Source organism: Pseudophryne corroboree, chromosome 1 (assembly GCF_028390025.1).
Source record: "Pseudophryne corroboree isolate aPseCor3 chromosome 1, aPseCor3.hap2, whole genome shotgun sequence".
NCBI lineage: Eukaryota > Metazoa > Chordata > Amphibia > Anura > Myobatrachidae > Pseudophryne > Pseudophryne corroboree.
In genome coordinates this window covers 436,921,091-436,945,018 of record NC_086444.1, presented here as the reverse complement: position 1 = coordinate 436,945,018, position 23,928 = coordinate 436,921,091, and the positions used below count along the sequence as shown (strand labels likewise).

The window sequence follows — 23,928 nt, the reverse complement described above, 5'->3', positions numbered from 1 at the left end:
TAGTGCCTGGAGTTAACTAGCTTTTATTTCTTTCTTTCTTATCTCTGTCTCCAGCATCCACCTGCTCTTTCTATGTCACCTTCTTTCTCCCCTCCAATCTCCTTCTCTTCCCCCTGACAATTTTGCCCCACCTATCTTTCTTCCCTTTTCTATCACTTCCACACCACAATATATTTTCTCTCCACCTGTCCTCCCTCCTCAGTGTGTCACTCTATCATTGTTACCTTACTATCTCCTGTGCATCTCTGAAACAGGTTGGAGGGGTCAGAGGTTGTACAGACTACCATTACATTACAAAGCGATTACATATTTTCCATCAGTAGTAGATTTTATTATCTAGATTAACACACTAAGCATATTGTATATTATTTATTAATAATGTAATTTCACATAAAGGTGCTATATATCATTTATACAGATTGTAAGCTTGCGATCAGGGCCTTCCTACATCTATGCCTGTCTGTTATTACCTAGTTTTGTGTTATCACTGTTCCAATTGTAAAGCGCAACTGAATATGCTGTATATACGTTCAAGATACCAGTTGTTGGGATCCCGGCACATCAGTTGAAATACCGATGTTGGAATCCCTACACTCATCAGAACACAAACACTGGAATCCAGAACAGGTCAAGATCCCGACACTGGAATCTCAACAGCTGAAATTCCGCAGGTAAGTATAGCAGAGAGGGTTAGGGTTTGGCTGCGTATTTGTGTGTTGTATGTGGGTGGGGTTAGGTTTAGGGGCCAACCGTGGGGGGGGGGGGGGAATGTTAGGGTTTGGCTGCAGGGAGGGTGAGGGGCTAGGTACTAAGTAGGAAGGGTTAAGGTTGGGGGGGAGGGGGTTTAGTCCCTAAGGTGGGAGGTTACAGTTAGGCACTAAGGGGGGAGGTTAGGGTTAGGCTGCGCTAAATAAGGGTTAGGGGCTATTGGGGTAGTTTGAATACTTTCTTCGCCCCCATCAGGATTGTGACCATTGGGATACTGGCATCGGTATTGTGACCGCCAGCATCCCTTCCACTGGGCTCGCTTACCAAACCTGCTACGCTATATAAGAAACTGTTAATAAATAAATAATTTAGGAAAAGCCCACAGTCAAATGCTTACCTACTAGGTCACATATAGATCTGATGCATAGTATGGCTGAAACACAGGATTAACATAGCGTCAATTCATTATTCAGAAAACTTTTGTCTTACTGCAACATTTTACATTAAATCCAGGACAATGCAGAGATATCTGCTCTGCTTAGAAGTTAATCATTTTGTTTACTTCATCCAGGATTTATTTTAACGGGAAGCAATTAGCCGATATACTGACGCCGGGATCCCGAGAAAGACGAAATGCCGGCGTCTATATACCGATGCCATTCGGGATGCCTGCATCACATTACCGACAACCGGCATCCTGATCGTCCTGGGGGGTTAGGTTTAAGCAAGAGAAGGGGAGTTAGGGTTAGGGTGCAGGGCTGGGAAGGTTAGGGTTAGGGAATGGAGAAAGGAGGGTTAGGCACATACAAGGGGGTGTTAGGGTTAGGCATCATGCAGGGAGGGTTAGGTTTGGGCAGCGGGGAAGGTTAGGGTTAGGGAATGGAGAAGAAGGGTTAGGCCCATACAAGGGGGTGTTAGGGTTAGGCATCATGCAGGGAGGGTTAGGTTTGGGCAGCGGGGAGGGTTAGGGAATGGAGAAGGAGGGTTAGGCACATACAAGGGGGTGTTAGGGTTAGGCATCATGCAGGGAGGGTTAGGTTTGGGCAGCGGAGAAGGTTAGGGTTAGGGAATGGAGAAGAAGGGTTAGGCACATACAAGGGGGTGTTAGGGTTAGGCATCATGCAGGGAGAGGTTTAGGCAGCGGGGAAGGGAGGGTTAGGGATAAGCACCACTGGGGTGGGTTAGGCATCCAAAAGGAGGGTTAGGTTTAGGGTAGGGGCCAGAAGAGGGTTAGGGGGCTTACTAGGGGGCTGCTGGGATTTTGCTGGACGGGATGCTGCAGTCGGTATTCTAACCGCCGGCATCCTGTTGAGCGGTAAATCATACTGATCCCGTTTTGAACTAAAGGCAAACAAGATCACAGCAACAGAGTCTAAATGGATCTCAGCGAGTCCATCCTTTCCCCAACACTTTTGAACTCTTTACTGCTGATACTGTACACTTGTAAGGTCTCATAGCAATTGTCTTTACATTTCTGTGTTTACTAACATTTGTAATGCTAGTACAATGCATGCAAATGGGTCTGACTGTTACGGCAATGCCTGCAGAGTGCTGATAAGACCTTTAATAACACTTTGTGAGGTCTTAACCAAATAACCTTTCCCTTAAAGCTAAACATGCTTAACAGTACTTAGATACCATCGCGTTTACAACTCCAAGTAATAAAAGCTTATACTGTAACTGCAAAGTATTCCAGATGATGGTGACAGCAGACTAAGGGGTAAATGTATGAAGTAGTGATAAGAGCGGAGAAGTGAGCCAGTGGAGAAGTTGCCCATGGCAGCCCATCAGCACTGACGTAACAGTTATAATTTGCATACTATAAAATTATACAGAGCAGCTGATTGGTTGCCAGGGGCAACTTCTCCACTGGCTCACTTCTCCACTCTTATCACTACTTCATACATTTACCCATTAGGGGTCTATTTACTAAGCCTTGGATGGAGATAAAGTCGCTGGAGATAAAGTACCAGCCAATCGGCTCCTAACTGCCATGTCACAGGCTGTGTTTGAAAAATGACAGTTAAGAGCCGATTGGCTGGTACTTCATCTCCAGCAACTTTATCTACATGCAAGGCTTAGTAAATAGACCCCTTAAGGGCCCTACACATTAATAGATCCGCCGCCAAGCTGCCCGACGGCGGATACGGCCGACAGGCTACCCGGCGGCGGGGGGGCATTGACGGGGGAGTGAAGTTTCTTCGGGGCCGCGCATCGTTCATCGCTGGTGACTCTACACTCAAAGATATGGACGTTATCTCGTTCAATAATGAATGAGATCGTTCATATCTTTGAGGAATATCGGTAGGGCCTATCAGTCTGCTGTCACAGACTGTAATTATTAGACAATGATGGTGAGAGGTGTTAGCAGACTGCCACAGGTAGGATAGAGAGAAGGTTATTTAAGGTTGGGTGGACAATACAGAGAAGTCTGCAAATCAGATCTGCAGCACCTGTGAATAAATTAGAAGGGCCCTGATTACTGAGAAATTGGCTATGTGTAGGAGAGAAAGGTCCTGGTTGCCTCGGATCCAGGAAAACATGTCAGAATGATGTGAGGACTGCCACCTCTCGCTTCTGATATAAGGATCCATAGTTGAAAATGTCAGGATAAATTACTAATGTCAGGATATATTACTATCCCACATAATTACTTGCATTTGGGTACATTGCATTAGGATTGTGTTGAATGTGAAATGCTCCATGACATAGGTAAATGCAGGGATAAAATGGGATGGGATGGGGTTTCCCGGAAACTCCCCTTCCCTACAGCCTGGTGTGTGGATCAAAGTGCTCAATGTTTGCCCCAGAGAGGATTCGGTAGGTTTCTGACCATGACCATTGGGCCTGCATACTGTATGTCTGAAGTACTGTATTACATAAATTGCACTTTGGGACAGACTATAGCTTGTTATATGCTAATAATGCATCCTTCATGGGGTGGCGACAATCAGTCTGAATCAAACATTTGAAAACCCCCGTCCAGAAATCCTGTCTTTGCCCCTGCATGCAATGTATTAAATTCAAATTAAATGCAGTTAGGCCAATGAAATATTCTCTTATGTCCATGACAAATGCAAATAAAAGACTATACTTATAATCACAAGGCAAACACATTTACAAATGACATGCAGTTTCACATGTGCAGTAATTGAAATCATATCTTTGGCAGCCCTTTCCATGCTGTAATAGTGTAATTGTGTAACCTCTTACATTACTGTAATTGTTACCAATTCAAAATCTGCAGCACCCCCAGGTACAGTATGTGGTAGCACCTGATCTTCTGGTCTCCAGTGCAATTGCTACATCTACTATACAGTACTACTGTCATTAAATTATTACTAATGTCATAAACTCTTTCTTGTATCCTGAAATGCCTTACATTTTCTAATTAATAGGTTGATAACTATGTTAAATTGATGATGTACATACTTTGAAAACTAAATTATTATTGCATTTAAAGAGGATTTCTTTAGTGTTGCAATAATCTGCACAATATTATTTTGTATTAATCACACTTATTGCTATTAACATTGTCCATGCTAGGCACACATGCAATTCTCACGTGCAAACAAATGTGCAGCACTGCTTCTTAGTGCATGTTAAGGAGTGCACCCACCTCCCTGACCAATCATCAGCCTCTAGAAAAGCCAGCATGATCACTACTTTGCTGGTTACAGATCCGTATTAAAATGCACACGGTGGAAAGAGTGAAATGTCAATTACAAGTCCAACTTTCTTAAGGGCCCTACACATTTAAAGATCTGCCGCCGAGCTGCCCGACGGCGGATTCAGCCAATGATGCGACCCGGCGGCGGGGGGGCAGTGACGGGGGGAGTGAAATTTCTTCACTCCCCCCGTCACATGGCTCCATTGAAGTGCAGGCAAATATGGACGAGATCGAGCGCGGGGCTGCGCATCGTTCATCGCTGGAGCCTCCACACTCAAAGATATGAACGGTATCTCGTTCATTAATGAACAAGATCGTTCATATCTTTGACGATTATTGGCCAGTGTGTAGGGCCTATTACACTTTAGGAACATCCACCTTTATTCTTTTATTTATTAGCATTTCTTTATATATTGCCAGCATTTTGCCAGTTATTTTCTTCCTCCTAAAATACTGCATGGTTTACTTAGTTTCTGACTTTTAGCATCAGGGCTGCCATCAGAAATGATGGGGCCCGGGACTGACAAATTTCCCCTGGGCCCCCACCACCACCACCACCACACACACTGCCCCATTGCTTACCATTTGAGGGCAGCAATGATGCTAGACGGGGGCCAGGCCATCTGCCTGGGAACCAGCATGGCAGGCAGCCACATAGGGACAGAGCTGCGGGTGGCGATATTCTTTCTACCTATAGAGCCAGCTCCTGATTGGCTGCCAGTCTGTGGGATCTGATTGGCCTGCTCTTAGAAAGAATATAGTCGCAACTAGACCACTGTCCCTTCGTGGCTGCCTGCCCTGCCGGTTTGTAGGCAGGTAGCCTGGCCCCGTTGAACCTCACTGCTGCCATCCGGCCCTACCTCAGTCTGGTCTCGGGGACTGGAGTCCCCACTGTCCCCCCTTGATGGCGGGCCTGTTAAGCATTATAGAGGACAGTGGGACTGTGTTTAGTTATTGTTACATCAGGTCCCTCTGCTTGCATGTCGTTACAATTGTTCTTAGAAAAATATATTTTAGGAAATTGCAAATGGAAAAAAAAAATCAACATTTTCAATTAGGTTAGGGAAGAATTTTTAAAATAAAAAAAGTTTCTGTTTTCTTTTTAGAAAAACGGGATATTATTTCTGTTATGTCAGAGATGGTGAGGTAATCAGGGTTTCTTGCAGGGAGATAAAGGCTGTGTGCCCTCCTGATAAATGGTTACCTTAAATGCCCTTTTCCCATCTCTATTTACCACCTCTTGTTCCACAGAATGAAATATTGGGCCTAATTCAGACCTGATAGCAGCAACAAAATATTTCTCTAATGGGCAAAACCATGTGCACTGCAGGGTGAGGGGTGAGGGGGCAGATATAACATGTGCAGAGATAGTTAGATTTGGATGGGTTATATTGTTTCTGTGCAGTGTGAATACTGGCTGCTTAATTTTTACACTGCAATTTAGATTTCAGTTTGAACACACCCCACCCAAATCTAACTCTCTCTGCACATGTTATATCTGCCCCCCCCCCCCCCACCCTGCACTGCTCATGGTTTTGCCAATTAGGTCTGAATTAAGCCCATTGTTTATTCATGTGGGCACAGAGTAAGTGTACTTAATCGCTTTACTCAGTATACAGTCAATAATATGTTGACTAATGTATTGGCAACAGTAGGTCGACATTGATGTCGACATGGTAAAATATCTACAGTATGTTGACATTGAAGAATGCAAACATCTTAACTTTCAACATTGTCATAATGTCCACATTTTCAGGAAAGTTAGGGTTAGCGTTCATGATGCCATTAGAGTTAGGGACAGAATGAAATGGAAACAAACATGTTGAAATTCTACATATCATTCGTGTCACCATACTGAATGCTGACATGGACAATGTTGACATCATGAACAAGTTGATATATTCAAAGTTGCCATTATGTCCATGTCAATATTCTCATTTACTGAACCCCTTTAATACACACACATGGAATATCTCTCATCCAATCAATTCCTCCTATTCACATTGTCATCTAAAGAAATCCAAACACTTCCCAGTGTTCAGGTCTGATGAGCATACCTTGGCATGTGATGTCACATAAAAACATTTGTGATAATAGTTTGCACTTTTGGATTTCATTAAGTGAGCCATACTTAACAGAAAGGTTTACAGGTTCCTAGCTCAAAAAACATAAATGTATATACTAGGACATATTACATGTGTGCTGTACAGAATGTTTACTGAATCTCTCTGCTCACCCATCAGGACCACACAGCTCAGTATCATGTTGTCAGGTGATGTTCCGGAACAACTGGAATAGCCGAGTTCTAGGACATAGGAGACATAGGGTTACATGTCAGTTTAAAGCAAAGATAAAATGCAAAAGTATTAATATGTAAATACTGTATGGTTTTGTTGATCAAGTCAGAATGTGTGCAGGAGGTATGTCAAACAGTACATTCATATTGTGCAATTTTTTTTAAACATACAGTGTTGTATCAATGCACCTAAATAGCATGCTTTGTACTCATGGAGCAACATGTACAGATCCGGCATAGGTAACCCGACAAAATATATGTGTGTGTGACCTTGTGAGTTTCCGTATATTACATATAACATATACCAGTCATAATAAATAATAATATTTTATTTTGTGTAGGGACAATCACCTGTAGGTGAAAGGGACTGGGTACTAATACTGTATATCCTTCAGTATTGAGACAATGAGCAATTTACACTATTCATTAGAATGAAAATAATGTTGCAGTTCTGAAATCTTAGAAAATGGGGAGGGGTGGGGGGGAGGATAGCCCCGCAGAGCACACTGGGCGATTCGGTGGTAGCTGCTTGATCTTAGGGGTCTCTGAATTCCCTATAAATAACGTATACTTTAATTCAACTCTGTGTAGTTGCAGGTGTTCAGCGCTTCATATAATCAATTGTTTGTGCTGTGGGAAAGAAGTGCCAGTATGGAAACTGTATCTTATTGTAAATGTAACAGATGACTGAATAATGTTCTTAATATAATTGATACAGGGGGTAATTCCAAGTTGATCGCAGCAGGAAATTTTTTAGCAGTTGGGCAAAACCATGTGCACTGCAGGGGGGGCAGATATAACATGTGTAGAGAGAGATAGATTTGGGTGTGGTGATTTCAATCTGCAATCGAAATTGCAGTGTAAAAATAAAGCAGCCAGTATTTACTCTGCACAGAAACAAAATAACCCACCCAAATCTAACTCTCTCTGCACATGTTATATCTGCCCCCCCTGCAGTGCACATGGTTTTGCCCAACTGCTAAAAAATTTCCTGTTGCGATCAACTTGGAATTACCCCCACAATTTATTCAATTAGGAGACACAGTGCTCCTCAGTATTGAGTACATATATATTTGTGGGAAAATCAGATAATGTACAAGAAAAAAAAAATGAAAAAAATGAAAAGAAAAAAAATCAATATCACATGAATAAATGTGAGTTTTGTATCTGCTGACTGATGCTACTCCAGTGAGGTTTATTTTAGCTTGCAACCCAATAGTCTGTAGAACAAATGCAGTCAATGATGAGTTGGTTACTTGTGAGTATTGTATGGTGGGTGTTTTATGTCCTAGGGGGATGGCGTCCTGTGTCCGCCAGTTGCAAAAACGTACCCGTCATTCTGAGTTGATGGTAGCTGTGTTAAATTTAGCATTGCACAGCAGCGATGCCTTTGCACTTCAAGAGTAGCTCCAGGCCAGTGCAGCTTTAGCGTGCTGGCCGGGAGCTACTCATCCCCTTCCTCGGGGAATGTGGTATGCCCCATCTTGGTTGTGGTCAGGTTTTTGAAGGAGCCTTGAAATTATTTCATTGGTTGAGAGTTTATTGGTGGGCGGAGACTGGTTGGAACACTGGGGGTCATTCGAGTTGATCGTAGCTGTGCTAAATTTAGCACAGCTACGATCATCTTCCCTGACATGTGGGGGGATGCCCAGCACAGGGCTAGTCTGCCCTGCATGTCAGTCTGCCCTCCCCCCCCCCCCCCCCGCACAAATACAAAAGCATTGAATAGCGGCAATGCTTTTGTATTTCGGGAGTAACTCCCAGCCAGCGCAGCTCCTGCGGCTGTCCGGGAGTTGTTTGTCACTGCCGCTGGCCGCAGTGGCTGCGTGAGATGTCACGCAGCCACCACGGCAAGCCCCCCACAACGGTCCGGCCACACCTGCGTTAGCCGGACTGCTCCCCCTCCCGCCCAGCGACCTCCTCTGTCTCAGAGGCAATCGCTAGGCAATGACGACTGCCATGCGCAGTTCCGACCCGATCGCTGCGCTGCCTCAGACTGCCGCAAGTGATCGGGTCGGAATGACCCCCATAGTCCCTCCTTTGTTGAACACGTTCAGTAGCACTTGTGGCACATTGTTCATGGTTAGTAATGTGAGGGTGATTTGTAGATCTGGCTTGTAACAGAGTTGTGTGTCATTAATCTAATAATGAGGTGCATTAAGTTATTAAGACAATATGGAGAAGGGATGAATTATGAGGGTGCTGGGGTTTATTTATAGGTGGTAAACCCCGACACCCTCATAAATCATCCCTTCTCCATACTGTCTTAATGACTTAATGCACCTCATTATTAGATTAATGGTACACAACTCTGGGCCTAATTCAGATCTGATCGCAGCAGCAAATTTGTTAGCTAATGGGCAAAAACAATAGGGGTCATTCTGAGTAGATCGCTCGCTAGCAACTTTTTGCAGTGCTGCGATTAGGTTAAAACTCGGCAAAACTGCGCATGCGTATGCACTGAAATCCACAAGCGCGTCATACGGGTACAAAGAGGATCTTTGCTGGGTGATGGATTTAACAAAGAATCCATTCGCACAACCGATCACAAGGTGATTGACAGAAAGAGAGCGTTTATGGGTGTCAACTGACCGTTTTCTGGAAGTGTTTGGAAAAACACAGGCGTGTCCAAGCGTTTGCAGGGAGGGTGTCTAACATCAATTCCGGGACCAAAAAGTCTGAAGTGATTGCAGCAGCTGAGTAAGTCCAGAGCTACTGAGAAACTGCAAAAACCTTTTTTGTGCTGTCAGCTGCAAAAGCGTTCGCATACTTGCAAGGCGAAAATACACTCCCCCATAGGCGGCGACTATCTGATCGCAGCACAGCAAAAAGTTGCTAGCAAGCGATCAACTCGGAATGACCCCCCATGTGCACTGCAGGGGAAGGGGGGCAGATATAACATGTGCAGAGAGAGTTAGATTTGGGTGGGTTATATTGTTTCTGTGCGGGGTAAATACTGGCTGCTTTATTTTTACACTGCAATTTAGATTTCAGTTTGAACACACCCCACCCAAATCTAACTCTCTCTGCACATGTTATATCTGCTCCCTGCAGTGCACATAGGCCCTCATTCCGAGTTGTTCGCTCGGTAAAAATCTTCGCATCGCAGCGATTTTCCGCTTAATGCGCATGCGCAATGTTCGCAGTGCGACTGCGCCAAGTAAATTGCTATGCACTTAGTAATTTTACTCACGGCTTTTTCATCGTTCTGGCGATCGTAATGTGATTGACAGGAAATGGGTGTTACTGGGCGGAAACAGGCCGTTTTATGGGCGTGTGGGGAAAAACGCTACCGTTTCCGGAAAAAATGCAGGAGTGGCCGGAGAAACGGAGGAGTGTCTGGGCGAACGCTGGGTGTGTTTGTGACGTCAAACCAGGAACGACAAGCACTGAACTGATCGCAGATGCCGAGTAAGTCTGGAGCTACTCAGAAACTGCTACGAGGTGTGTAATCGCAATATTGCGAATACATCGTTCGCAATTTTAAGATGCTAAGATTCACTCCCAGCAGGCGGCGGCTTAGCATGAGCAAATCTGCTAAAATCCGCTTGCGAGCGAACAGCTCGGAATGACCTCCATGGTTTTGTCCATTAGCTAACAAATTTGCTGCTGTGATCAAATCTGAATTAGGCCCTCTGTTACAAGCTGGATCTACAAATCACCCTCACATTACTAACCAAGAACAATGTGTCTCAATTGCTACTGAATATGCTAAACAAAGGAGGAACTATGGGGGTCATTCCGAGTTGTTCGCTCGTTGACGATTTTCGCTATATTGCGATTAGTCGCTTACTGCGCATGCGCAAAGTTCGCAGAGCACATGCGCTTAGTTATTTTACACAAAAGTTAGGTATTTTACTCACGGCATTACGAGGATTTTTCATCGTTCTGGTGATCGTACTGTGATTGACAGGAAGTGGGTGTTTCTGGGTGGAAACTGGGCGTTTTCTGGGAGTGTGCGAAAAAACGCTGGCGTTTCTGGGAAAAACGCGGGAGTGTCTGAAGAAACGGGGGAGTGTCTTGGTGAACGCTGGGTGTGTTTGTGATGTCAAACCAGGAACGAAACTAACTGAACTGATCGCAATGTAGGAGTAAGTCTGGAGCTACTCAGAAACTGCTAAGAAATTTCTATTCGCAATTCTGCTAATCTTTCATTCGCAATTCTGCTAAGCTAAGATACACTCCCAGAGGGCGGTGGCTTAGCGTGTGCAATGCTGCTAAAAGCAGCTAGCGAGCGAACAACTCGGAATGTTCCAACCAGTCTCCGTCCACCAATAAACTTTCAACCAATGAAATAATTTCAAGGCTCCTTCAAAAACCTGACCACAACCAAGATAGGGCATACCACATTCCCTGAGGATGGCCCACAGGGCCGATACGCGTTGGAGAAATAAGCACCGTTACAGATCTGCAAATTCCAGCAACAACCACCCTCTGCAAACACCCCTAAGTCTCCTCTCTGGCGAGCAGAGTAGAGCAGCTGGTCAGTGCTGAGAGCAATCGGGAGCCATGTGTTCTCGCAAGAACACCGGAAACCCGGAAGTTCAGAGGCCGTCGGCGGTCCCGGGCTGTGTGGGATCGGGAGTACAGGCTTGCACACACCACTGCCAGCTTCTATCCGTAACAGGGACAGGGCACCTAGAGGAAGCACTTTATCAACAACAGCAGATATAACTGCACACAAGCCGCAAAGAAGATGGGTACATTTATGCAACTGGCAGACGCGGGACGCCATCCCCTCAGGACATAAAACCCCCACCATACAATACTCACAAGCAACTAGCTCATCATTGACTGCATTTGTACTACAGACTATTGGGTTTCAAGCTAAAATAAACCCCACTGGAGTAACATCAGTCAGCAGATACAAACTCACATTTATTCTTGTGATATTGATTTTTTTCTTTAGATTTTTTCTTTTCTTTTATTCTTTTACATTATCCGATTTTCCCACAAATGTATATGGACTCAATACTGAGGAGCACTGTGTCTCCTAATTGAATAAATTGTATCAATTATGTTAGGAACATTATTCAGTCACCTGTTATATTTACAAATTCTGAAATCTGTTTACTTTAAAGAATTAAACTCAGACTAGCAACATACCTGTATATTGGTTATTATTGATCTTCTCTTAAGCTGCAAACACAATGATAATTGAGTGTTCATTATTATTGGACACTTCAGTTAAAGTGGTTTTAGAGAGCATCTGAGCTGCATTTGTCTCAATTTGACCATTATTGCAATTACTTGAGTCCAACTACCTAGCCACACTGATGCCAAACCTTGTATCACATCTACATCGTGTGCATAAGAAGTGCAGATAGCTCTTTTAAACGTTTTCATATCTGGTTTTACTATGTGGTTTTGCCAAAATTGAATATGGTATAGGCATTTGTAATCCACAACTCATTGGAAGACCTGTTTCTCTCATTAAATAATAATTTTCTTTGTTTGCTGAAATAAAAATAATTCCCTTAAAAATAACAGATTTAAAAATGGAACTTGTAATGCTTATTGCACCATACTTGCCTACCTGACCCTCCCCATGAGGGAGGAAATGCTCTGTTCCTGGACTTTCCTGGTAATGTATGATTGCCATCACCTGTGGTGAAACACCTTTCTTATCAATTAACTAGCTCACCACAGGTGATGGCAATCATACATTACCAGGAAAGTCCAGGAACAGAGTATTTTCTCCCTCATGGAGAGGGTCAGGTAGGCAAGTATGCATTGGACACTAGCAGTAAGTTCAATGAGTGTTAACATAAAATAGTTTCCCTTATTTATCAACACTTAGAATTAATATAATCTACAGATGAAGCATGTTTTATTGAGATAAATGGATTGATCCCGACTGAACATCATTAGGAGAGTGGTGCAATATGTGAATGACAACAAGTGCTTTACTCTACCATTAACCTGTTCCATCTCTGGTGCTTCCAGTCCTATCATAGTCACACTACAGCCCTGCAGAATAACATTACACTATTGTCCAAGTTCTATTCACAGGGGTCATTTCAATTAGTCTCGTCCCGCTAGCCTGTGCAAGTGAGTACAGTTTTGTGCCACATATATGGTAGCTCCAGACTCACTGATTTTTAGTTGCACCCACATAGGGTTGTGTACGATAATCTGCAAGTCCAGGGATAGTCTGGATTGTGAGTGGGGTGAGAAGAAGTTCTGTCTACGGCATTTCCACACCACTGAACAATCTTATTGCCCCTTTCATGACTAGTAAAATTGACCCCAAAGACTCAGGGCCGGAGTAAGCCTTAGGGGCACTTAAGACAGGGGTGCCCTGGCAAAAGGGGGGGGGGGGAAAGAATATTAAATTATGCATACTTCCCAACATGACCCACTCCAGGAGGGACAAAATGCTCTCTACCTGGACTTCCCTCTTAATATATGATTGGTGTCACCTTGTAATTTATAAAAAAGATGTTTCAACACAGGTGATTGCAATCATAAATTAAGAGTGAAGAGTAGGTAGAGAGCATTTTGTCTCTCCTGGATTGGGTACTGTTGGGAGGTATGGATTGTTTATATTAAATTTAAATCAATGGTGTATATTAGATTTAAATGAAAAGGTTAATAATTCCTGAGTACTGTTTATAGCTTGACCTAATTGAGAGACAACTACTTTGTAAAGTTTTCTTGTAGTGGAACAAAGACAACGTAAACAACCTTAAAATACACATACAAAAATAAAATCTATCATCTATGGTGTCACATGTAGAAAAGCAACAGCCTCTGTACTACTTACACACTGGGACAGGAAACAGGAGGACTCTTTGTGTGTCTCTCTCTAGACCCAAATGCTTTCATTAAATAACAGATTACAAAGGACCCAGGTGGGAGGAGGAGAAGCTGGGATACCTTGGTCACTTTCAGCCCTCTCCCCTCTTCTAGCTCTCCTCTCGTCGGGAAGCTCCGTCAGTAGCTCATGAAACCTGTATTCCTGTATTCTCTGCCTGCACTGTATACTGTCCTGCTCACATTATTGCTGCCTGGTTCTGCTACTGTACAAAAAGGAGAGCTAGTGATGTCACTGTGCTTCGGCCAGGGGGCCCCCTGACAGAGGGGGGCCCGGTGTACAGTATGCTCTGCGTCCCCCCTTAATCTGGCTATGCGTAGACTATAAACCCTGTGAATTCATAATTTAAAAATACAGCCATTCTACAGAAAAGCAAATAAAAAATGGAACTCACACTATACTGTAGATTGTGCCGCCAGAACTTAGCACCTATGTCATAAGGGCATGTTTCCCCCAGGAATTCTTTCTTGAAAAAGCCACCCATAGAGTGGTGAAACATGTTGAACTGACTGCCTGTTCTCCTGGGAGGAATTAGTAGCCACACTGCACATTTTGGCATACTAGCTAACATCACCATTTGGCACTGAGCATCTGACAGTTAAAAACCAGCACACTGTCTTCGCTGTTAATTAACCAGTGATAGAGTGGTGTTGGCTGCGCCTGACACAGAGCAGCATTACCTGGTACACAGGATCCTTCATCAGTCAGCTGTTTCCTCCGGTGACCAGGCCGAGTCGAGAGGCACCCACCGCACCTGAATGCGCTGCAGCGACAAGATCCACGGCTGCACACTATCTGCTTCCTGGTGGCGGCCGGTATTGTGACAATGGGGATAATGCTCACAGACTTTACAGCAAGGTACAGTACCTCTGAATTCCCCAGTGTGCTACATCTAGCGTCAGCGACCATCCTCACACACCCGCAAGGGACATTGTGATCTGGGGTCATCCCTGCTGGGACCTTGCCAAGTCTCAAGTTACTAGACCCCCACCGTACAACGTTACAGGTACGGAGTCTCTATTTACACACAGGATATTACTGTGGATTCATCATAAGTAAGGAGCAGAGTATCCTAATGATCCTTATATGTGAGTCTATTAAGAATTATTAAAAGGACTATATAATCTGCCATTGTCTTGTATTCGACACTTATAATTATCGAGATTGCGTGATACTACAGTAACATTAGATATACTTTGCAATTAATGGTACAAGAAATGCTGTAAGCTATTATTGTGTACACCAATTGTGACTAATTAGCTCCCGGGAGTACTATTTGCATTTTTATATTTGATTTTTAATAAAACATATATTTTATATTTTATTATCATGTGGATTGTACCTTCCTGAAGCGCAGATGTAGCATTTTTTTAAAGATTACTTCAGTTTGGGAGGTTAGACACACCTCCAGCTACATTGGCTGCATCAGGAATCAGGCTTTCCAAAGTTTTCTTCTCTGTGCAGGTAATAGCGCCACAGGGTTACATTTCCTTTATTAGTGATGTCACTGTGCTTTGGCCAGGGGGCCCCCTGACAGAGGGGGGCCCGGTGTACAGTATGCCCTGTGTGTCCCCCTTAATCTGGCTATGCATAGACTATAAACCCTGTGAATTCATAATTTAAAATACAGCCATTCTACAGAAAAGCAAATCAAAAATGGAACTCATACTATACTGTAGATCGTGCCCCCAGAATTTAGCACCTATGTCATAAGGGCATGTTCCTCCTAGGAATTTTGCAGCAATTTCACTTAGTTCTAGAACACATACAAACATTTTAATAAACAGAAATGGGTCATTCAGCATACCAACGCTGGGATCCAGACCACCAGAATGCCGGCAGGGTGGCGAGCACAACGAAGCCCCTTGCAAGCTTGCTACACTACCCACAAGATCTATTCCCACTCTATGGATGTCGTGAATAACCACAAGTGGGAATAGACCATGTTAACCGGGATTCCGGCTGGTGGCGTTGTATGTGTTCAGGATCTCGATGTCGGTATGCTGACTGCCGGGATCCTGATTGCTGGCAATGTAACCGCATCCCACAGAAATATACGAAATATGGATCAATAAGGAATATCTCATCCAGTAACTGCAGTATTGGGTAGACTGCAGACATGAATGAAGGTAGTCAGATGGGTTCTGACCTAGTCTCTACTCACCGAGATGTATTGATAGAAGTGCTGTATTATCTCTTGCACAAATCTGAAGTCCCTTGACTGTCCCTATTCTCACCTTGAAGCCAAAATCATATTTGTGCAGCAGGAGTTTTGTAACCAATTTACTTCTGCTTTTAATTTCTCCTTATATAAGTTTTACTTCTCTACCTGGCTCATACTGTGCAGACCTCAAATATGAACTGAAATCCTAAAACCTACTCATTTTGTACAAATATTTCAGCCACTTTCAGAAATAACCGCACACTGCGCATGGACCAAGTCATACTGCGCATACACCAATTCACACTGCGCATGCATCAAGACACACTGCAAATGCACCAAGTCACACTGCACATACACCAAGGTACACTGCCCAAGTCACACTGCACATGCACCAAGTGACACTGCTCATGCACCCAGTTACACTGCACATGCTTCAAGGTACACTGGCCAAGGTACACTGCACATGCACCAAGTCACACTGCATATGCACCAAGGTACACTGCGCATGCATGAAGGTACACTGCACATGCACCAAGATACACTGCGCATGCACCAAGTCACACCGCGCATGCACCAAGTCACACTGCGCATGCACCAAGTCACACTGAACATGCACCAAGTCACACTGCATAAGCACCAAGGTACACTGCGCAGCATGCGCAGTGTACCTTGGTGTATGCGCTGTGTGACTTTGTGCATGTGCTAAGGTACACTGGCCAAGTCAACCTGCGCATGCACCAAGTCACACTGCGCATGCACCAAGTCACACTGAACTTGCACCAAGTCAAACCGTGCATGCACCGAGGTACACTGCACTGCATGCACAGTGTACCTTGGTGCATGCGCGGTGTGACTTGGTGCATGACGTATGTGCTAAGGTACACTGGCCAAGGTACACTGCACAAGCACCATGTCACACTGCACGTGCACCAAATCACACTGCTCATACACCAAGTCACACTACACATGCACCAAGATACTAAAGCAGTGTTGCTCGCAGTGATGATTTGTTTGCAAAGTGATTGACAGCTGGGAAGTGTTTAGGGGAGGGAAGTGAAGACAGAAACACATGTATGTTGGAACCATTTTTGGGGAGTGTCTCAGCCTGCATCTGCACATCCATACGCAGTAACAGTAGCTCCAGCATCTACTTCCAGCAGTCACTCTGCATAACTATAGGGTTACTTTATTAAAGCATCTTCGACCAAAGCTGCATCTTTGTACGCAGCTGCTAGAATTTACATTGTCACCCGTGGGCTTCTCAATACAAATCCTGGCATCTGCAATATTTGCATATTCTCACACAATAGCTGCATACGGAGATACAGCTGCGGTGGCATTAGTATACATCTTTAAATCAGTCATGATTGCAGACATGAAAGCAGTTTTGGCAGTGCACTGCATAGGAGAGAGCTGACAATTTAGTGGGAAAAGGGGACAAGAGGAGCGAGTGTGTCACAGAGTACAGATTGTCAGGTTGTATTGTAATGTGTCAAGTGCATACTCCCAACATAAGAGGCTTCAGAAGAGGGACCCTGCATGTGTTGTAGGCACACGAGAGCCCCTAAAGGGGGCTGGGCTGCCCCCACACATGTACACAGTATCTATACACCCTATGCAGAGCAGCAGTGTGAGCTCCCCCCAACTCCCCACCACCACCACCACAGGACATTGTTGCGCACAGTTGGTACAACGGGACAATCCCAGAAATGCGTACTGCATCGTCGATTGTGTGCGTGGTATAGGTGGGATTAGAGTGAGCTCTAGAGAGATCAGGGACGTGCGGTGAGGTAAATGACTCATGGGGCACTGGCTAGTACCAGAGCTAGATTTACACACAATATATGAGTCCAAGGGTACATGTGGGCATTATACACAGGTGCAGCAGTATAAACTGTTGGAAATTTGGTGACTTTTGATTAGAGATGGGTGGAAAAGATAAGCGCTGCCTGCCCTGCCATAGACTTTATACTCCAGAGTTTTGAGTATAAAAATGATTAGAATAATACAAAGAAGATATTTCTAATATATTATTTGTATTTTTCCTATATTTTATATATTCAAAACTTTGCGTATACATTAGTATGACAGGAGAGGCTCTGCTTCACCTGCCTCACTCCTCTGCACGTCACTGATAGGCTTTCACTGAGATTTATAGATTTTGAGGCTAAGGGTCAGTTTCCCATAAGTGGGAAGTTTTGTGGGCAGCAGTGAGAGGTGGTTATCAGAGGAGAGGGAAGCCACTAATCAGAGGTAATCTAACAAAGTACGAGCTGTAAACTAGAGGGGCAGCACTTCAACAATGGCTGAAGGCCTATTTTTTTCTTTCTTTCCTTTCTAAATAGTAACAACTCTTATCTCCTGCTAAGAAGCAGAAGAAAGTGGCTATATTCCTTTTTATAAAGTCCAAAACCTTATTGTGAGTTTGACTTCCTGTGTACATGTGACATCTTGGCTTTTACAGTAAGACATAGGGGCATTCTGGGGATGTCATTCCAAGGATTTAAGTTATAAGTAAATCCCACGTCTCCTCTCTACATAGGTTTTCCTTTCCCTCTGTCTTCAATCCAACAGAAACCCCCCCAAGTAAAATCCACCACTACAGGGAGTGAGCTAGTTGCAGTCTGTGACTGCACTGGCTACACAGTGACTGGCAGTGATCACTTCTATTAGAAGTCATACCTGCCAGTCAACCCAAGTACAAGCAGTCCCATTGGGAGGTGTTGCCTCCCTCTTGGACTGCCAGACTGGGCTGCAATTGCCTGGTAGCGATCGAAGCATGACTGCACATGCGCAAACCCTGTTTTTTATGGACTGCAGTGCCAATACAGTCCTTAGAAGCAGTGGGTTTGCACATGCGCAGTCAAGACTGCGCATGTGTGGACCCAAGACCCAGCCGGCGGCAGCAGCGGCTATCTCCTTGGGACCTGGCCTGCGGCAGCCCCCCTCCTCCTTAAAGGTAGGAGCCGCCGCTGTTAACCTCCAATCCCATAGCCTAACACTAGCAATCCCTATAGTGGCTAATCCTAACCTCCCCTCCAATTGCATAACACTATCCCTCCCCTAGTGCCTAACCTAAACTCTCCCCCTAGTGCCTAACCATAACCTTCCCTCCCATAGCCTAACCCACTGCTGCCTCAGACTAACCCTCCAGTCCATGCAAAATGTTGACAAATTGACATTCTACAGATGTTTACATGTTCAATGTTGACATTTCAACAATGTCAACATAATAATAATGATGATGATGATGATGATAATAATAATAATAATTTTATTTATACAGTGCTCTTTCTCCAACAGGACTCAAGGCACTTTACTGACATCAAAAACAATGCACATAATACAGAAGATTTAAGTAATACAGCAATGGACAAGCCATACAGACATAAAAAGAAAAACTTGAGCACGCAGTAAGCATAATGCAGGCATTATGGGTAACAACAGTCAACCTTGTGGCGTCAATATTGTTGTGTTGACATTGTAAATGTTGATATTGAGACTACACCCACAAAACAAGTAGCTATGGGCTCTATTTAAATACTGTATACTCCATACAGTTTATTGTTCCATTTTGTGACACTATTTGATTTCTTGTACAAACTAAGGAAATGGGTAACTTCTCCTGTTTAAAATAAACACATAAAGGCAGAAAATGATAACAAATCTGTGAGATCTTCTTATGATGTGTATAAAGTGTATCGTTCTTCAACTTAGAATGATTCTGTGAATGGTATGCTATTTCCTGTATGGCTAACTGTCATTTATGATGAGAATTAATCCTTAGACAGTATGAAGAGATATGTGAAATTTAATTGAACACTCACTATACTGAGGCTGTAGGATCAAGTCCCTATTGGTTGTAACTTTTTTCTTACTTTAGATAATTTTATCAGTATCATTGTCTATAATATGACTGACCCCATAAAGTTCTACTCCCTTATCAGCTGATTTTATGGAGAGTGCTTATATGTTATTTACCACATCACTGCTCTGCTCATTGAGGTAATAGTAAATCACTATTTCCAAAGTACAGTACAAGCAGCATACAGAATTCCATATACTACTTTACAGTACGTATGTGTGTGTTTCTTCATGTTCTTTAGCTGTATTTATACATTTGTAATTTTGTATATATCTGAGTGGGATAGTTATTGTTCTATATAAAAGTGTGTATAAATTGTATATGCTGTATAAGTGAGTCTTTCCGCATTGCTCCTGTTGTTATCATGCTTCCTCTGCTGCTCTTCCCTTCCTGTTTTGGTCCAGCAGCCCAAACTGCCAGCAGGAGATTCCTTTGTAACAATACAGCTCCTCCGGCCTCTGTCCTGCTCTTGGCTGCAGTCCCAGATGGGTAAGGAGGGAAGGAGCTGTGACCAGCACACCAAAGAAATATCACATTAACCTGAAACAACGAATGTAAGACAGCAAGCACAAAGGTATCTAACAGATGGCTATATAAGAAATGAATGGTATATCCTAATTTATAAACATAATATTGCAGTAATGTAATAATGTATGGTAGATACATAGGAAATAGATCTGTAATGGTTGAGAATCACTGTTACAGTATCATTTACTAAGACAGAGGCAAGCAGATGTTTAGTTTAGTATGTTTATATAACAATGCCTTTTTTCTTTGTATAGAGTCTCAGCGAAGGACTGAAGCTGCTCTATGTCTCGCCAAGGATGTTTAACTAGTCTGGACTTTACCTTACCCCTGCACCATGCACAGCCTCCTCCCAGTATGCTTCCATTTGTGGCTTTATCTTTTGGTGGAGCTCAGCGTATATGAAGGTCAGTGTGCCAATCCATTTCCCAATCTGTAAGTGTATCATATATTTACAGGTTGAGTATCCCATATCCAAATATTCCGAAATACGGAATTTTTTGAGTGAGACTGAGATAATGAAACCTTTGTTTTCTGATGGCTCAATGTACACAAACTTTGTTTAATAGACAAAGTCATTAAAAATATTGTATCAAATGACCTTCAGGCTGTGTGTATAAGGTGTATATGAAACATAAATGAATTGTGTGAATGTACACACACTTTGTTTAATGCACAAAGTTATTAAAAATATTGGCTAAAATTACCTTCAGGCTGTGTGTATAAGGCAGGGGTGGGGAACCTCCGGCCCGCGGGCCGTATACGGCCCGCAAAGCCGTTTGGTCCGGCCCACCAGCTTGTGTCAGTGAGACACGCTGCCGCTCAGTCCGGCGGCAGCATGTCTCAGCTGTCAGAACAGGGAGACGAAGGAGAGCGCGGCTGTTGAGTGGGAGCGGCGGCGTGTAGTACTTCACCAGCCGCCGGTCCGTGAGCCAATCAGAGCTCGCGGACCGGCAGCCAATCAGGAGCCGCGGACCGCGAGCTCTGATTGGCTCTCGAACCGGCGGCTGGTTTAAAGTACTACACGCCGCCGCTCCCACACGACAGCCGCGCTCTCCTCCGTGTCCCACGGTAAGCATCACGGAGGGGAGAGGGGAGAGGGGAGGGGGGAGGGCATCTGTATAGCTGGCACTGTGGGGACATTTGTATACCTGGCACTGTGAGGGGCATTTGTATACCTGGCACTGTGGGGGCATTTGTATACCTGGCACTGTGGGGACATTTGTATACCTGGCACTGTTGGGGCATCTGTACAGCTGGCACTGTGGGGACATTTGTATACCTGGCACTGTGAGGGGCATTTGTATACCTGGCACTGTGAGGGGCATTTGTATACCTGGCACTGTGGGGACATCTGTATACCTGGCACTGTGGGGACATCTGTATACCTGGCACGGTGAGGGGCATTTGTATACCTGGCCCTGTGGGGGCATCTGTATACCTGGCACTGTGGGGGCATCTGTATACCTGGCACTGTGGGGACATCTGTATACCTGGCACTGTGAGGGGCATTTGTATACCTGGCACTGTGGGGACATCTGTATACCTGCCACTGTGGGGACATCTGTATACCTGGCACTGTGGGGACATCTGTATACCTGGCACGGTGAGGGGCATCTGTATACCTGGCACTGTGGGGGCATCTGTATACCTGGCACTGTGGGGGCATCTGTATACCTGGCACTGTGGGGACATCTGTATACCTGGCACTGTGAGGGGCATTTGTATACCTGGCACTGTGGGGGCATCTGTATACCTAACACTGTGGGGGCATCTGTATACCTGGCACGGTGAGGGGCATTTGTATACCTGGCACTGTGGGGGCATCTGTATACCTGGCACTGTGGGGGCATCTGTATACCTGACACTGTGGGGGCATCTGTATACCTGGCACGGTGAGGGGCATTTGTATACCTGGCACTGTGGGGGCATCTGTATACCTGGCACTGTGGGGGCATCTGTATACCTGGCACTGTGGGGGCATCTGTATACCTGGCACTGTGGGGACATCTGTATACCTGGCACTGTGAGGGGTATTTGTATACCTGGCACTGTGGGGGCATCTGTATACCTGGCACTGTGGGGACATCTGTATACCTGGCACTATGAGGGGCATTTGTATACCTGGCACTGTGAGGGGCATTTGTATACCTGGCACTGTGGGGGCATTTGTGTACCTGGCACTGTGGGGGCAATTGTGGATCTGGCACCGCACTATTGGGGGCATATGTGTATCACGTCCCATTTTAACTGGCCACACCCATTTTTTTGGCGCGTACCTCTAAGGGGCAGACCTACTGGGGGGCAGGGTCATTTTTTAAGTTGAGAATTTTTGTATGGCCCCAAAAGGATTTTATAAATATCCAAATGGTTCTCGGTAGAAAAAAGGTTCCCCACCCCTGGTATAAGGTGTATATGAAACATAAATGCATTCTGTGCTAAGATTTAGGTCCCATCACCAGGATATCTCATTATGGTATGCAATTATTCCAAAATACGGAAAAATCCAATATCCAAAATACTTCTGGTCCCAAGCATTTTGAATAAGGGATACTCAACCTGTATTAAGATTTGTTTCCATATTGCACCTATAGTATGCAGCACTTCACAGAGAATATTTACTCATTCACATCAGTTACTGCCCCAGTGGAGTTTACAACTTGTGTTCCCTACTACTTGGGCACATGCACTAGGGTTCATTATTTCTGTCAATCAACCTATCTGTATCATTTTTGATTGTAGGAGGAAACCAGAGCTTTCAGAATAAAGCTATACAAACACAGGGAGAACATACACGCTCCACACATATAGGGTCCTAGTTGGAATCAAAACCATGACCACAGTGCTTTGAGGCAGTATTGCTATTTACTGTGTTGCCATGGTACTCCTAGTGTGTTCATGTCATCCTGTGCCCACATGGACCAGAGGTTTGCAACATATGAGGGTGGACCCATATCTATTTTTGGTCTTCCCTGACAGATATTTCTCTATACTGTACAATCTTTGAAATATCTATAGGTAACTTACCTCTTTTGGGTATCAGAACAATAGCACTCTAACACCTACTGTAGAGCCGTACAACAAAGTGACTTAAGGTGGGTACACACTAGTAGATATATCTGCAGATCAATTGATCTGCAGATATATCTATGGACGGATCGGGCAGTGTGTTCAGCATACACACTGCCCGATCCGTCGGGGACTGACGTCGTGAACTGGGCGGGCGCATACACACGCCCGCCCAGTTCAGTTGTCAATCACAGCCGGCCGCCGCAGCATGTGTACGGGCGGTCGGCCGACCGCCCCGTACACACACAGCGACGCGCCAATATATCGGTAGATATATTGCCCGTCGGCTGTGCTGCGCGGCCGACGCGATACATCTGTGAACGACGGAGTTCACAGATGTATCGGCCTTACACACTGGCCGACGGTCCCACGATATATCGGCCGTTCAAGAGAACAGCCGATATATCGACCAGTGTGTACGGGCCTTTAGATATCTAGAGCCATAGAACATTCACACTCTCATACACAGGGTCATAGAACAATGGAATGCTGGCAATTGGCACTACAGATAAGAAAAATTGAGTGCCCTTGATATACATATCAAGTATATGACTGCAGTGACTTAGGAGGATATGTACTAAGCAGTGAAAAGAGCGAAGAAGTGAGCCAGTGGAGAAGTTACCCATGGCAACCAATCAGCACTGAAGCAACATTTATAATTTGCACACTTTAAAATTATACAGAGCTGCTGATTGGTTGCCATGCGCAACTTCTTCACTGGCTAATTTCTCCTTGCTTATCACTGCTTAGTACATTTCCCCATGAGGGGTCTATTTACTAAGCCTTGGTAGTGCAATGCCAGAGATAAAGTGCA

General features: G+C 44.4%; 1 protein-coding gene and 1 long non-coding RNA gene across 3 annotated transcripts in view; one reads left to right on the top strand and one right to left on the bottom strand.

Moving 5' to 3' along the window:
• Positions 1-1,105: 1,105 nt before the first annotated feature.
• Positions 1,106-15,725, bottom strand: LOC134897559 (uncharacterized). The gene is made up of 3 exons (XR_010172128.1): positions 15,656-15,725; positions 6,615-6,683; positions 1,106-1,141 (listed from the first exon to the last, which is right to left on the bottom strand). It is a non-coding gene; the product is annotated as an uncharacterized LOC134897559 (long non-coding RNA).
• A 4,221-nt stretch (positions 15,726-19,946) lies between these two features.
• Positions 19,947-23,928, top strand: part of LOC134891074 (Fc receptor-like protein 5) — a 30,162-nt gene continuing 26,180 nt past the window's right edge. Inside the window, exons 1-2 of one of the 2 annotated variants that reach the window (XM_063913508.1) lie at positions 19,947-20,094; positions 20,303-20,452. In XM_063913508.1, the coding sequence (XP_063769578.1) occupies positions 20,383-20,452 (70 nt within the window). In that variant the 5' untranslated portion in view covers positions 19,947-20,094; positions 20,303-20,382. Of the gene's footprint in view, positions 20,128-20,302; positions 20,453-23,928 lie in introns of both variants that reach the window. The other variant, XM_063913509.1, reaches the window with a different exon arrangement.